The sequence below is a fragment of the Schistocerca gregaria genome, chromosome 4, assembly GCF_023897955.1.
Source record: "Schistocerca gregaria isolate iqSchGreg1 chromosome 4, iqSchGreg1.2, whole genome shotgun sequence".
NCBI lineage: Eukaryota > Metazoa > Arthropoda > Insecta > Orthoptera > Acrididae > Schistocerca > Schistocerca gregaria.
In genome coordinates this window covers 790,886,093-790,903,335 of record NC_064923.1, presented here as the reverse complement: position 1 = coordinate 790,903,335, position 17,243 = coordinate 790,886,093, and the positions used below count along the sequence as shown (strand labels likewise).

General features: G+C 44.3%; 1 protein-coding gene across 1 annotated transcript in view; it reads right to left on the bottom strand.

Moving 5' to 3' along the window:
* Positions 1–17,243, bottom strand: part of LOC126267939 (uncharacterized) — an 892,931-nt gene that overhangs the window by 66,253 nt on the left and 809,435 nt on the right. The window contains exon 8 of the mRNA XM_049973250.1: positions 4,251–4,632. Within this exon, the coding sequence (XP_049829207.1) occupies positions 4,251–4,632 (382 nt within the window). The remainder of the gene's footprint in view (positions 1–4,250; positions 4,633–17,243) is intronic.

Genomic DNA, 17,243 nt, shown 5'->3' with positions numbered 1-17,243 from the left:
ATTCCACAAGCCACTTATGGTATCTGGTGGACGGTACCCTGTACCACTATTTGTCATTTCCTTCCGCGTTCCACTGGCAAATATAGCGAGGGAAAGACGACTGTCTGTATGCCCCCGTATGAGCCGTAATTTCTCGTATCTTACCTTCTTAGTCCTTATGCTCGGTGTATGCTGGCGACAGTAGGATCATTCACCAGTCAGCTTCAAATGCCGGTTCTCTAAATTTTCTCAACAGTGTTTCCCTTATATCGTCTTACCTCCAAGGGAGTTCCTGAAGCATCCCCGTAACACTTACGTGTTATTCGAACCTACCGGTAACAAATCTAGCAGCCAGCCTCTGAATTGGTTCGGTTTCTTCTTTCAATCCGACCTGGTACCGATCACAAACATTCGAGTAGTACTCAAGAAAAAGTCTCCTTTACAGGTGAACCAGTCATTCCTAAAATTCTCCCAATAAACCGAAAGATTCGGCTTACCTACCACAGTTTTCACATGCTCGTTCCACCTCGTATCGCTTTGCAACGTTAAGCCCAGATACTTAAACGACTTGGCTGTGTCAAGCAGAATACTAATAATACTGTACCCGAACAGTACAGGCTTGACCTTCCTGATCATCCGCATTAATTTACATTTTTCCACATTTAGGGCTAGGTGCCATACATCACAGCAACTGGAAATTTTGTGTAAGTTGTCTTGCATCCTCTACAGTCACTCAATTTCGATACCTTCCCGTGCATCATCAAACAAGTCAGGGTTTACGTATGCAGAGAACAACACGGGTCTTATCACGCTTCCTTGGGGCACCGCTGACGATATATCTCTGATGAACTCGCCGTTGAGGGCAACATACTGGGTTCTATTATTTAAGAAGTCTTCGAGCCACTCACATATCTGTGAACTTATTCCATGTGCTCGTACCTTCGTTAACAGCCTGCAATGGCGCAACGTGTCATACGCTTTCCGGAAATCTAGAAATATGGATCTGCCTGTTGCTCTTCATCCATAGTTCTCCGTATATCATGTGACAAAAGGGCAAGCTGAGTTTCGCACGAGCGATGCTTTCTAAAATCACACTGATTCATGCACATAAGCTTTTCAGACTCAAGAAAATTTATTATATTCGAACTAAGAATACGCTCAGGGATTCTGCAGCAAACAGAAGTTAGGGATATTGGTCTTTAATTTTGAGGGCCAGATCTTTTTTATGCCTTTCTTATATACAGGAGTCCCCTGCGCTTATTTCCTGTCGCTTGGTGGTTTGCGCTGGGCGAGAGATTCACGACAAATGCAAGCTAGGTAAGGGACCAATACCGTAGAGTACTCTTTGTAAGATCGAACAGGGATTCCATCAGGACATGGTGATTTATTTGCTTTCAAATCTCTCAGTTGTTTCTCTACGTCAGGTATGCTTATTACTATGTCGCCAATACGGGAGTCTGTCCGATGGTAAAATAATGGTATGTTTGTATGATTTTCCTGAAAGGGGAATTTAAAACGTCAGCTTTCGTTTTGCTACCTTCAACTGCCACACGAGGCTGGTCAACGAGGAACTGAATGGAAGCCTTAGACTCACTTAGCGATTTTACATACGGCCGGAATTTTCTCGGGTTCTCTTCGAGCATAGATCTTTTCACAGACGCACGAATCTCTACTAACCTTTGCTTGTCGTCATTTATGCGTTCCCTTTTGAACCGAGAGTGCAACAGCCTCTACTCCCTCAGTATACGTCGAATTTCGTTATTAAACAATCCATCCTTTATGCACTTACTAGGCATATTAATTTCAAGATTACGATTTCCTGTCTGCTTGAACTTTGCCTATAATTCGTCTACATTCAGCTTACTGGTACTAAGTGATGCCAACTCACTGTATAAGTGAGAAGTTGATAACTGATTATCTGCTCTATCTAACAGAAGCACTTTCCCAGCCTCATACTACGGCCTAGCCTAAAAAAACCTCTTATTCACTCCACAAGTACTCTGCTACCCGAGTAGCTGCTTTCTTTGTACGGTGCACCGCTGACCTATCATGCGGAGTTCTACAAACCTCCACACGATAAAACACGTCTAGAAATCTGCATCCATTTCGTTAAAAAAATAGAGCTGTTATGAGGTTCGAACCGACACGATCATCACAGTGGACGCCATGTTGTATGCGAATATCCATGTGGCAGTGTTTGTGTAGTGTTTTGCCTTATACAGTTCATGTCTCTGAAGTTCGGAACAGTGTTCAGTCTTGCTAATTATTTCGAGGAGTATGAAGCTCTTCAACAACGGTCGACAGATTTCCGATAGCACCGCCACCCCAAGAAACTTTTTGCATACTCAGAAACAGCAGTCATCTTGTGAACAGAATAATTCAGATTACAAAAATTAAAACAACCGCGTCTGATGATAACCCCTTTTGTTCAAAAAGTGTAGTGTCCCTTTTCTTATAAAAGAAAAGGATAAAAAAAGGCTGGTGTTTCTTCGCTGCGGTGGTTCATCTACACCTACGTTCACGTTTATATTCGGCAAGCCACCTGTACTACTGTCTTCGTACCACCCTCCGAAAGAATGACGCCGGGGGGCGGTGGGCGGAAATGACTGTGATTGTCTTTAAATCTCTATATGATGAGTTCTATTTTCTTTGAATTTTGTCTTGCTCATTTAGGCAGATTTATAAAGAAGGAAGTAACATTTTGTTTCACTCTTCCTGGCATTATTTCCAATGATTTGTCGACAACGGTGTCGTAGAAGAGTAGTGTAGCTTCGCCTATTTCTGCACAATGGGTTGCATTCCTTTTCGTTCATATTCAGTTACCACCCCCTGCTCCAATCATCGATTCTCCGCAGGTCTTCTTGTATTTCTCTACAGTATGTAAACGTTGCAGTCATCCGCGAATTGCCTCAGGGAGCCTCCAACGTTATCTACAATAATACTCATATATATACTATGGGGAGATTACATCCGTGGATTTTGTTCTACAAAGAACGACGTGTTGAGCTCTATCTGCAAAAAAATTCTGCATACAATCTCAAATCAGATCAGATGGACAGAACTGCATGGAATACCTTCATGAAGCTAAGGAACACGTCTTACGGCTGGATAACGTTTTCTACTGCGCTTCGGATTTCATGGTGGAATAGAGAGAGCTGTTTTGGCAAGTTCTCTGTTAGTGGAATACATACTGATTTTTGTAAACATTTTCTGCCTCAAAATACTTCACACATTAATATTGATCTTACGCCTCTATGGCCCTCAATAAATTTTATTTCATAAAACAATTCAATTTCGAATGTAATCAGAATGTTTTTATTATCAGCTCGTAAAATAAAGCTGACTAATTAATTTTTGTTTATTTGTAGGTACATGTTTGCAATCCTGGTACACACTGAAGTACGCTCACAACAGTACCCTAGCATGCTGCTAGAGGGCCTAAACAAAACATGGTATCCCATTGCTATAGTGGAGTATCGTGTGATAATTCATTTTAGGCAACAGCAGAAAAGTTGCACTATTTCCAGGCCAATCCAGACGGCTAAGGAAGCCATGTTGATTTCCCTGAGTCAATTATAGCATATTTGCTGCTGCCGAAAAACAATCACCGTATTATTGTACAACGTCTTCACAGAGTTCAGACCGCATCAAATGGGAGTTACAATTCAAGGTTTAGAAGATTAACTTCATCTTATTTGTCAGGTGTCGTCTCTCAGCCGTGAGCGAAGTCTGCTTCCTTTCTAGTGGCGTTCAAGCTTGCCACTGCCAACAGACATGAGCTGCCAAGCAACGTGAGCTCACCAATGACCAGCTTCAACGCTTCCATAAAGAAAACAGACTTCAATCCTGTTGGCTGGTTGGGTGATTTGGGTGGGGGGGGGGGGGTGGGTACCAAACAGCAAGGTCATCAGTCCCATCGGATTAGAGAAGAATAGGGAAGAAAGCCGGCTGCGCCCTTCCAAAGGGCATTTGCCTGAAGCGATTTAGGGAAATAATGGAAAAGTTAACTCAGGATCGTCGGACGCGGGTCTGAACCGTCGTCCTCCCCCGAATGAGAGTCCAGTGCGCTAAGCACAGCGCCCCTTCGCTCGGTGGGTAGACAGTCTTCTCCTGACGAAGAAGAAGGTGTTAATCTGCGAAAGCTCAAGTTTTAAATAATCCGATTTAACGTGGTCTGAACGCCAAGTAGATTTTATGGACACGAGAAGTGAATCCCGTAGCTTTATATTTTTAATTTTGTTATATTTAGAATTAGCGCTTTATGAGCTCACCTGTACGAGGTTGAAGCACATGGCGACGAGCGCCATGCCGACGAGGATGTAGGCGGAGCTGGCGATGACGCTGAGCTGCTGGTGGGCGGTGCCGTCGAGCCCGCCCGGCACCAGGTCGCCGAAGCCGATGGTGCCCAGGCTGGTGAAGCAGAAGAAGGAGCCCTCCAGGAAGGTCCAGTTCTCCAGCCGGTTGAACAGCAGCGCGCCGGCGCACACGTACGCGACGACGATGCAGAGGCAGAGCGAGACGGGCACGCGGGCGGCGGGGGCGGGGGCGGGCTGCGGGGGCGGCAGCGGCGCCTCCAGCGGCGACGCGCCCGCCGCGATGCCCTCGCCGCCGCAGTCCAGCACCACCGACTTGCAGAAGTCGTCGCTGTCCGCGCTGCGGGAGCCGCAACATCGAATTGGGACCTTAGAAATTTTCTCTAGTCGTCATCAGACGCAAGACATCTACACTGCCCGACAAAAGAAATTAAGCACCCAGAAAGGGAGAAGAAAACGAAGTGAAACGTCGCAGGTTGGAGCTATGCGAAGTTATTTCAGTGAATACAAAATTGTGTCAGATTTACAAACAACTTGGCAAAAAATGGTTCAAATGGCTCTGAACACTATGGGACTTAACATCTGAGGTCATCAGTCTTATAGGGTATAGGTCCAGTCCTTTTGCAAACACACTGTTTTTTTCTTTTTACCCAAATGTGTTTCAAAACCTCTGTGCCGTTATCAGAGGGTTTTGTTTATTGGAAACTGTAGAAAATGAACTGATGTAACAGTTATTTTAATATACCGGGTTTTGCTAGACGCGTGAAAGATCTCTTGCGCGCGTCGTTTGGTGATGATCGTGTGCTCAGCCGCCACATTCGTCATGCTTGGCCTCCCAGGTCCCCAGACCTCAGTCCGTGCGATTATTGGCTTTGGGGTTACCTGAAGACGCAAGTGTATCTTGATCGACCAACATCTCTAGGGATGCTGAAACACAGCATCCGACGTCAATGCCTCACCATAACTCCGGACATGCTTTGCAGTGCTGTTTACAACATTATTCCTCGACTACAGCTATTGCTGAGGAATGATGGTGCACATATTGAGCATTTCCTGTAAAGAACATCATCTTTGATTTGTTATGCTAATTATTGCTATTCTGATCAGATGAATCGCCATCTGTCTGACATATTGTCAACGCTGTATTTTTTTTGGTTCTAATAACACCCCATGTTATTCCAAGCATGTGTGTCAGTTTGTACCTCTCTATCTACATTATTCCGTGATTTATTCAGTTTTCAAATTTACACTGACTTTTTGATCATGCCAAAATCACATTTTTTTAAAAAAATCAAAAGAAGTTTAACTCGCCGATGTTATTAAAATAACAAATGTATACATAAAACATTTTGCCTGTTGAAAAATGGTACGAAGATGCTGCCACATGAGAAGTAATGCCTCAGGATGCAGGATGTCGGTGGCGTAGAGTTCCGCCGTCAGAGTTCCCTCAATCACTGCCGGCCTGTGTGGCCGAGCTTTTCTAAGTGCCTCAGTCTGGAACTGCGCGACCGCTACGGTCGCAGGTTCGAATCTAGCCTCGGGCATGGATGTGTGTGATGTCCTTAGGTTAGGTAGGTTTAAGTAGTTCTAAGTTCTAGGGGACTGATGATTTTAGATGTTAAGTCCCATAATGCTCTGAGCCATTTGAACCATTTGAACCTTCAATCACTACAAGCTGTGACCTCGATTCATACCCAAAGGGTCCCCACACCATGACTTCAGGAGTAATGCTACTGTTTCACTTCAGAACGTAGGAGGAATGGGATCTTTCGTCAGGTCGCCATCATACACGCCGCCGCTGGTAACGCAGAACCACGATCCTTTGCTGAACACAAATGCAAGGCCATTCATCAGCAGTCCAGCTTGCCAGTCACAGTACCTGTCTAGATACCGCCAACGGTATTGTGGTGTTGACGGCGACATACGCACGGGACGGTAATTCCTTGTTTCAGCTGCTGCTAGCCACCAAGCGATGGTGTGGGCTGACGCAAAACTACAGGGAATCCATTACTTGTTTTTGGATGGCAGACTCAGACATGAAGGGTTTACGGATGTTCCTGGTCTACAGTGATCCTTCCTTGTGGTGGTCAGACGTACGCAGTCTGAACCTTGTCTTCGATTACGCCTTTGAACCTTGACTTCGAGTACGCCTGTCCTCACATCGGCATGCAGTCCAATAACGGGCCACGGCCACATCCGAAAGCTCCACAAATCTGGATACTGCAGCATTCGACTTGCCCTTTAAGTGCAGGCCTACACCTAGGCCGCTTTAAAAGGCTGCCAGGTGCCAACAAGACTGTCTCAAATCAATACACGATATGCTGTGTCTTTTACAGTGGTCATTAAATATCTGCCGCTGTTCTCGTCTCTTATATACCACAACAGGCCTGGTAAGAACTCTAAACACGTACACCACTAATCCACTTAACAACTGTTCTACCTGTCGCAGAGAATTGCAAATCCTACCAATTACGTACCCATCGATGGTATGTACGTGTACAACATCAGATTGGCATTCGACTATGTCTTCTGGGTCACGCACTGTATGTCGGGCGTACATGCTCTTTTGCGTTTCCTCCTTTTAAGCAGTAACGCCGGGTGAAGACTGAAAAGATGTTCGCTGAGTGATGAAAGTCGAAGACAGTCTTTTCATTAACTGTTATGGAAATTTGTTTCATGCTAAGTAACGAGCAGTCACGCAGCATTTCAACGCGCCAGGGGATGTAGTGTACCTGGGTGGAGGAGGCATGAGCATTGACGGCAATACAACAATAACCCCGAAACCGAAGAATACACACGAAGCTGTCGCCGCGCTAAACCACACTACTCCAATAATTTGTTAGCGCCAGTCGTAGCGTTGTGTTCCTTCCTGACCCATGTAATAATATTAGTTATTCCAAGCCCGAAAGCTTTATTAAATTTAAACTCTACTGATTTTCTTAAAGACAGCTTTCTTAAAGGAAATTGGTCAGACATTGCAAAGTGCAGTGACTGTAATGGTGCTTTCAGAGTACAAGCAAGACTTGTTTCTTACGCAGTTCCCTGTTTTTCTTTTACGTGATGAGAGTATTTGGCTTTGAGCACTATGGGACTTAACAGCTATAGTCATCAGTCACTTAGAACTACTTAAACCTAACTGATCTAAGGACAGCACACAACACCCAGTCATCACGAGGCAGAGAAAATCCCTGACCCCGCCGGGAATCGAACCCGGGAACCCGGGCGCGTGAAGCGAGAACGCTACCGCACGACCACGAGCTGCGTACTGAGAGTATTTGCTTGACTGTGTGGTGACTTAATGATGCCTTTGGATCAATACAACGCAATTTAAATTTCATTTAATGAATATGTCGTGTGTAGGGAGAGATAATTATTCTTTGCTTGTAGTGAATTACCCACTGGAATTGTATTCATGTGGAGCGGTGGAAGTTTTGTTGTTGTAGAACTTCGGTGAGTAAAAGCAATAAAATGCAAATTAACTGCCACACTAAGAATTTATGTGCAGGATCAGTTGTTACAATCGGGGATGGGATTTTTAAATTAGGGGTCTTTCTACACACAGTACACCCAAGCCAGATTAGCAGAGCTGCGAAGGATTAAATAAGCTGAATTGCCACAAGGTTTTCAATTATAATAACGGATGAACACATGACCTTCCTAAGTATAACCACCATATGTTTTATTGTCCTGCAGCTAGCTTCTACAACAAGTCAACGTTCAGCAGACCTGGACATAACACATAATAAGAACATACAATTTTATGAAGGGAAAGACATATGTAATATGATAGTCACATTAAATCATTACAGTATATCCTAAGGAAATAAATATGCATCTAAATTGCTTACATTTCCACAAAATTTATCCATTTTGAAATAATTTTTAAGCTGACGATAGTTACTGTTCACTTAATAAGCTACACATCTACCATCTTTCCTTCATGAAATGAGGTTAAAAAGAAAACAATACTATTCTTATTCTACACTACTGGCCATTAAAATTGCTACACCAAGAAGAAATGCAGATGATAAACGGGTATTCATTGGACGAATATATTATCCTAGAACTGACATTTTCACGCAATTTGGGTGCATAGATCCTGAGAAACCAGTACCCAGAACAACCAACTCTGGCCGTAATAACGGCCTTCATACGCCTGGGCATTGAGTCAAACAGAGCTTGGATGGCGTGTACAGATACAGCTGCCCATGCAGCTTCAACACAATACCACAGTTCATCAAGGCGTATTGTGACGAGCGAGTTGCTCGGCCACCATTAACCAGACGTTTTCAATTGGTGAGAGATCTGGAGAACGTGCTGGCCAGAGCAGCAGTAAGCACTTTCTGTATCCAGAAAGACCCGTACAGGACCTGCAACATACAGTCGTGCATTATCCTGCCGAAATGTAGAGTTTCGTAGGGATCGAATGAAGGGTAGAGCCACGGGTCGTAACACATCTGGAATGTGACGTCCACTGTTCAAAGTGTTGTCAATGTGAACAAGAGGTGACCGAGACGTGTAACCAATGCCACTCCGTACCATCACGCCGGGTGATACGCCAGTATGGCGACGACGAATACACGCTTCCAATGTGCGTTCACCCGCGATGTCACCTAACACGGATGCGACGATCATGATGCTGTAGACAGAACCTAGATTCATCCGAAAAAAAGACGTTTTGCCATTCGTCCACCCAGGTTCGTCGTTGAGTACACCATCGCAGGCGCTCCCGTCTGTGATGCAGCGTCAAGGGTAACCGCAGCCATGGTCTCCGAGCTGATAGTCCATGCTGCTGCAAACGTCGTCCAACTGTTCGTGCAGATGGTTGTTGTCTTGCAAACGTCCTCATCTGTTGACTCAGGGATCTAGACGTTGGTGTATGAGGAATCGGTTGGAAATTTTCATTTTGTCGGCACGTTGTAGGTGTCGCCAGCGGCGCCAACCTTATGAGAATGCTCTGAAAAGCTAATCATTTGCATATCACAGCATCTTCTTCCTGTCGGTTAAATTTCGCCTCTGCAGCACGTCATCTTCGTGGTGTAGCAATTTTAATGGCCAGTAGTTTAACATCGCGATGAGCAACATAACTATGTCGGCACGTGAGAAACAATGTGCTCTAACAAGAGTTCCGAATTCGAATTCCGTCCACACGTGGAGCACCTCCTCTTTCAACACGGAAATCTCTGACTGTACATGAGCGCTGCTACATTTGAAACAAGCCGATACCTTCATACAGCTCCGACTTCGTCCCATCTGATTTTCTCCTGTTTCCAGAACTTAAAGGACATCTTCAAGGACTTCAGTTTGATAGTGATGAATCGAAGCAAGTGAGAGGCGAGGTTGTGGCTCTATCAACAAAGTCAGGCATTCAACATTGAGTGCATCAACAAACTAGTCTGTTGTCGCGGTAAATGTGATCGTCACTAGGGTGACTAGGTTAAGAAATAAATATGCAGACCTGAACCATAAGAATGTAGAACGCAAATAATGTTTCTTTTATTTAAAAAGTCTTAAGAGTTCTTACACAACATTTACAGGCCTTATTTTACAGCACGTCCTCGTACATTGCCTGCCTTTCCTTGCTTACACTTATTTCGTTGAGAATTTTGAGCATCTTGAACCATTCTACATTGTCAAACGCTTTTTCAAGGTCGGCATAACCTACGAAACTACCTTAAGTTTCCTCGCCGGCCGTTGTGACCGAGCGGTTCTAGGCGCTTCAGTCTGGAACCGCGTGACCGCTACGGTAACAGGTTCGAATCCTGCCTCGGGCGTGGATGTGTCTGATGTCCTTAGGTTAGTTAGGTTTAGGTAGTTCTAAGTTCTAGGGGACTGATGACGTCTGATGTTAAGTTCCATAGTGCTCAGAGCCATTTGAACCATTTGAACCTTAAGTTTCCTCGATATTGTTTGCATTATCAAGCGCATAATTAAAACTGCATCTCTGGGGCCATTATGTTTCGTGAAACCAAACTGACATTCAGCTAACAACTTCTCGATTGTCTTTCCCAGTTTTCTGTATAGTATTCTTAACCACAATTTGGATGCATGAGCTTTTTGGCTAACGGTGCGATAGTTCTCCCACTTCTAAGCTCTTTCTGCATTCAGGAATGTGTTGATAATTCATTCTAAAACTTTGATGGTATGGCTCCAGTCTCATAGATTCCGGAAGAGGTGTTGGGTTTCCACTTTCCCCAAAGGTTTCTGAAATTCTGAAGGAATGTTGTTTATGCTTTCCTCTTTATTTGATCGCAACTGTTCGAAAGCACTGTTAAACTCGGACTGTAATACTGGATGTCACACACTGACTCACATTCCTCCTACCACAAACGGCCTACCATACACAGCAATGCCAGCTCTTCTCTTAGCGTAGATGATAACGCACTACGGTGCTCAGCCTGTGGCTCGGATTCGATCCTTACTACCGTTCCATGTCCAATTTTTGTAACGCTCTCTTGTTCGGTTTCAGAAAACCATACTAAGAGCACGTTTGGGAACACCACATCTGGCGAGCCACTTGAATTTGTGACCTGACTGGCTAACTTCAATGCTAATTAACTCAGAAACTACACAACGTATCGAATTTCTATCGTGAAAGTTATTTCTCAGCAAACTTCTCCTGCAAACCCTTACAAGCTTTTCAGACTATTTCTGACCACATTTTTTATAAAAATATATAGCCTGTGGTCCGTCTGAATGTTTCCTAGAGCATTTTTTAAAATTTTAAGTAAATTGTCATGTTACTTAGAGTACTAAGTAAATTTTAAGCAAACCTATCAAGATCGTTCGAGATTTTTGCTAGGAACCTTTCCCCTTTATATATTATATATACAGGGTGATTTTTTTTCCACCGTGTACAAACTCTAGGGACTGATCGGTGAGAGGATACAGAACAAAAAAGTCCAATCAACTGATGTCCGGAAATGTATGGTTTCCATGCTAGAGACCATTTATTCAATCATACATTACCACAGAGACTGTGCTGAAAATGCTTTCCATATGCCTCCAAGCATGTACTCTCTCACACGTTTACATCGGCCATGCTGCATAGGAACAGTGCCAAAGACAGCCTGAATACGCTGCTCCAGTGTCTCCACATCTGGAGTGGGCTCTGCATGCACCATGCTTCTGAGATGGCTCCATAACAAGAAATCGCACCTGTTGAGATCCGGTGAACGAGCAGACTATGCAACTGGACCCCCTCGTCCGATCCATCGACCAAGGAAGACACGATTGAGATGAGTCTGGACATTAACGGCGAAGTGGGCTGGAGCACTATCATGTAGCAGCCACATAACCCTTCGCGGAAGCAAAGTCACCTGCAAGAAACGCTGTTAGTTCTAGCCTGTTAGGTGAGGTGGAAGGAAGACTGGTGCCAAAATACGGTTGCCAATTATCTCGTCCCACGCACTCCGGCTACACCGATGCTGATGATTCGCTGTCACCATACGATGGGGGGGGGGGGGGGGGGGGGGGGTTCTGGTTAGCATCCCACAAATGACTGTTATGAAAGTTGAAGATACCACTTCGCGTGAAGGTAGCCTCATCTGCTAAGAGGATGATAGAATGGATGACACAAATCCCGGTATCGTGGTTGCCTGATCAAGATACTAATGACAAAACTTCTCCCGCTGTGGAAAGTGTGCCGCCAGTAAGCCCTGCACAAGCTGTAAGCGATAAGGGTAGTAACAGTAGTCATGGAAAATGTTCCTCGTGGCCGTCTGGCTTATCCGGTAGTAGCAGACCAACTGCCTGGTACTTACACGGCGGTCGCCGTCTGCAGTGTTAATCACTCACATTTCTTCCAAGTCTGGTGTTCGACCATTTTGGGTACGTTTTCATGATTTCCTGTTAACTGAAACGACACTGTCTCAGACAAACGGCGAAACAGTGTTGCAGACATTAAATGCTGTGGTTGTTGTCGGCGGGGATAGGTCTCCTGATATAACCTTGCTGCCCACCGGCCATTGCCGTTTGCTTTCCGTGAGTAAACACCATGTCGGCAAGCTCTCCATTCTAATACCGAACAATTGTGTACAATGCTGTATCACACCCACTACAAGGTGATCCTGCAAGAGAAGTGATTCGCACACAACTTTACCAATTACTGTGAAATGAGGGGGCGCTAGGACATGACGTATTAGGAACAGTATCATCTTCCGGAATGAAACCATGCATAGTGTGACTGCGGCTGCATGGTAAAGCTCGGCTTGGACCGCAGTTTCTATAACAAAGTATGGTTTAATAAATGGTCTCTAGCTTGGAAACTATGCATTTTCGGACGTAAGTTTTAGGACCTTTTTTGTTCCGTATCCTCTTTTTGGCCAATTCCTAGAGTTAGTACACGGTGTAAAAAAATCACCCTGTATTTAAAATAGGTCTATTAAAACCCGCGCGTATTCGAATGCAACGTTGTATCAAAATTTCAAGTCAATCGACAGACTACTTTCCGAGTTTTGCAGCACAAATATACGCAGTCTAACTTTTATGTATAAATATTGTTTATACGCAGCACGTATTTTAAAAAGAATAAATAGCGTCTGAAGAGCTCTGGTTCAACACACAGGTACGCTATCTGCAGAATTGTGCAGAAGCAGGCATTGTGGCATCTATGCTCCATGTCGACACACATTTTATTAGGTTTCATCATACAGTGCAGAAAGACCTACTTTACTATGCGCTAGCAAAAACAGAATCGGTAGCAGTCCACATCTGCCGACCGCGGTGGTCTCGCGGTTCTAGGCGCGCAGTCCGGAGCCGTGCGACTGCTACGGTCGCAGGTTCGAATCCTGCCTCGGGCATGGATGTGTGTGATGTCCTTAGGTTAGTTAGGTTTAAGTAGTTCTACGTTCTAGGGGACTAATAACCACAGGAGTTGAGTCCGATAGTGTTCAGAGCCATCTGAACCATTTTTTGAAGTCCACATCTCATAACACGTCAGCTGGTCTCAGAGGTTGAGAAAGGATCACAAGCCGTGTCGTACAGGAGCATATAGAGCATGGAGTGGCAACCGACTGCCCATAGGCCAGGTCTGGCCTGTGATTGGTTCGAATTCGGCCCGCAGAAGAAATTCTTACAGTAATTCCTAATTCCCTGTCGACTGGGATTGCCTATTTCATTACTGTATTTTATTTTTCTGTTCTTTCTCGTGTTAACATAGTAAATAATTCCGTCCGTTATGAAAGTACTATAACACTGCAAATGCTAAAATAGAAAGTAATTTATAACAAATTAGCTGCAACCAGTTGTTCTTTTTAAGGTGTTTATTTTTCCATGATGGCATTTCAAGATGTCTGGCAACCAGTTTTCTGGTTTTTACATTTATTTACGTGTAGTGAATATTGTATCTTTAGTAACAGCGTTTCAGAATTTTGCAACGGATGCTTTGAAGGCAGCTGTCGAATAATTTCGTAAGTAAAGAAAAAACTATCTTGATGACGCATAAATACCTATAAATGTCTGATGACGGGGTGAACATAAAATGAGTGCACTCTCTAAAAGGCTTGTTTTGAGACATTATTTTGTTGGCGTGGCGTGTCGGGTGAGGGATTCCATTCATTTCAGTGCACTGCCCCTATAGTTTTGACTTTATGTGGCAGGATCGCTCTTGTCGCGTCACGTGACGAGGCGGCTCGGGAGCTTAAGTGTGTGAATTAGGCCCACGATTCACGGAAGGTTGCCCATGACACTGCGAATCTTGTCGCCAGACACATAAATCTGTGTATTAATATTTTTTTTTAAAGTTTATATACGACTCCAACTAGACTATTGACATCATTCACACTAACAGCTTCTTCAGTTTGATTTCAGTAACTTCCACACCAACCTCATATTTTATTAGTATTTTATGTAATGTTACCTATCACTGGCCGATTAAAGAGACTTACAAGAAACGCGCTCTTCACAGTCAGGTGCGAAACATCGAACCTAGCTCATTGCACTGTCTCCGACTACTTTTCGGAGAGGCACCACACATGTTCAGCGAACCGAGTAAGTATGCGCATCAAAACTTCGGAGAACTTTTATGTACGTATTCATGAATCTGCGAGTGATAACAGTTATTATTTCGTGTGGAGATAATTTTATGAACTTGTGCTCGATGAGTGAAGTTTAGAATTCGCGAACTTACATTCCAACATTACCATTACGCTGCGTGCAAAAGACTGAATTTTCCCCCTGCTTTCTTATTAAAACAAGGTGGCAGCCCACTATTTTGAAAATAATTTTTTTAAATAATGTTGAGATGTTCCCGCTTGCTAGTCTGTAACTAAAAATCGATTGATTGCTTGTGCAGAGCCCGAATTCTGGGTTAAGACATGGGACGTCGAGACAACCTTACAAGATGCGAGGTAAGGAAACCTCTTAGCGGTGAATCAGGGGATTTGCAGGTTACGAGTGGGTTAACTTAACGCTCCACACATTACGAATGACGATGAACAACTGTTGTCGTTAGTGTGTCCGACGCTGGAATGTGTCTCGGCAGGAAAAATCCATTTCTCTCCCTAGTTAATTAATTAGGTAGAAGAGGTTAGGGGCCGTTACAAAATGTTTGCTAGCACAGAGCAATAATGAGTTTCGTTAGATATATTTTCCTGTGTATTGGTGCTCAGTGGCGACCCTATTTCCTACTAGAATACTGACCGCTGTTCTCCGGTAGTCCAGGTCTACCTCTGTGCACACAATCTTAAGACGGCAGCAACCCAGTCATAATTCAGTTCCAATATCCCTTCACTATGATAGACCCCTTATCCTACTCTTACATTTACTATCTGTTCCTGGGGTTGACATTGTCACCCAACTTTCTTGTGTAGTCAATCAAGAGTGGCGTTTATATTAAACCTCTGCCACAGAACCTCGAAAACGAGACACGCGTCTTAGCGGCTATTCTTTGGGTCACTCGAGATACGCTGGCATGGATATGGACAGAATTGGACCACTCATTAGGTGCGTGCTGTGTGACGAAGGATGGACACATGGCAAAGAAAAAAAATTTGAAGTTTGTTTTTCATATATTGTATCATTTGTTACATTCTTATCCGCCATTTACTAGTACTAGTCGTTTGAAATGACTCATTCCGATGATGGGACACGCCGAAAATACATTAAAAATGTTTTACCAACATGTGAACTCTTCCTACTAACAACCTAAAGCTGTGACGAGAACATATTCAGTTATAGCAACTAACATCCAGGAGTGCGACGCTGAGGATATTTTAATACACTACTAGCCATTAAAACTCCTACACCACGAAGATGACGTGCGACAGATGCGAAATTTAACCGACACGAAGAAAATGCTGTGATATGAAAATGATTAGTTTTCCAGAGCATTCCCACAAGGTTGGAGTCAGTGGCGACACCTACAACGTGCTGACATAAGGAAAATTTCCAACCGATTTCTCATACACCAACGGCAGGTGGCTGGCGTTGCCTGGTGAAAAGTTGTTGTGATGCCTCGTGTAAGGAGGAGAAATGCGTACCATCACGTTTCCGACTTGGATAAAGGTCGGATTGTAGCCTATCGCGATTGCGGTTTACCGTATCGCGACATTGCTGCTCGCGTTGGTCGAGGTCCAATGACTGTTAGCAGAATAAGGAATCGGTGGGTTCAGGAGGGTAATGCGGAACGCCGTGCTGGATCCCAACGGCCTCGTATCACTAGCAGTCGAGATGACAGGCATCTTATCCGCATGGCTGTAACGGATCGTGCAGCCACGTCTCGATCCCTGAGTCAACAGATGGGGACGTTTGCAAGACAACAACCATCTGCAAGAACAGCTCTATGATGTTTGCAGCAGAATGGACTATCAGCTCGGAGATCATGGCTGCGGTTACCCTTGACGCTGCATCAAAGAGAGGAGAGCCTGCTATGGTGTACTCGACTACGAACCCGGGTGCACGAATGGTAAAACGTCATTTTTTCGGATGAATCCAGTTTCTGTTTATAGCATCATGATGGTCGCATCCATGTTTGAGGTGAACACACATTGGAAGCGTGTATTCGTCATTGCTATATTGGCGTATCACCAGGAGTGATGGTATGGGGTGCCCTTGGTTACACGTCTCGGTCACCTCTTGTTCGCATTGAAGGCGCTTTGAACAGTGGACGTTACATTTCAGATGTGTTACGACCCGTGGCTCTACCCTTAATTTGATCCCTGCGAAGCCCTATATTTCTGCACGATAATGCACGACCCCATGTTCCAGGTCCTTTACGGGCCTTTCTGGATACATAAAGTGCTCGACTGCTGCCCTGGACGGCACATTCTCCTGATCTCTCACCAACTGAAAACGTTTGGTCAATGGTGGCCGAGCAACTGGCTCGTCACAACACGCCAGTCACTACTCTTGATGAAATGTGGTATCACGTTGAAGCTGCATGGGCAGCTGTACCTGTACACGCCAAACTCCATTTGACTCGATGCCCAGGCGTTTCAAGGCCGTTATTACGGCCAGAGGTGGTCGTATTGGGTACTGATTTCTCAGGGTCTATGCTCCCAAATTGCGTGAAAATGTAATCACATGTGAGTTCTGGTATAATATATTCGTCCAATGAATACCCGTTAATCATCTGCATTTCTTCGTGGTATAGCAATTTTAATGGGCAGTAATGTACATGCAACATATCGGAGTCCCCTAGCGGCAGAGGGCTGCAAACATAAAGACATGAAAAATAAGGATGTATAATCTTAATAATTTTTTATTTATTTAAAAAGCTTTAAGGGGTTTCATATAAAAGGTTCAGAGGTATTAATTTTGAGCACACCTTCGTACGACATGATCATGAACTAAGAGGGGAACACAGGAATGGAAGATCAAGAACGATGCGCTCGGCTTAGAAAGAGTATAAGACAGGGAGTCTGCAGTCTTTCGTCTTCACTGTTGAATCTACACACCGCAGAAGTAATGACAGAAAAAAAAGCAAGGCTTAGCAGTTGCAGTAAAAATTGG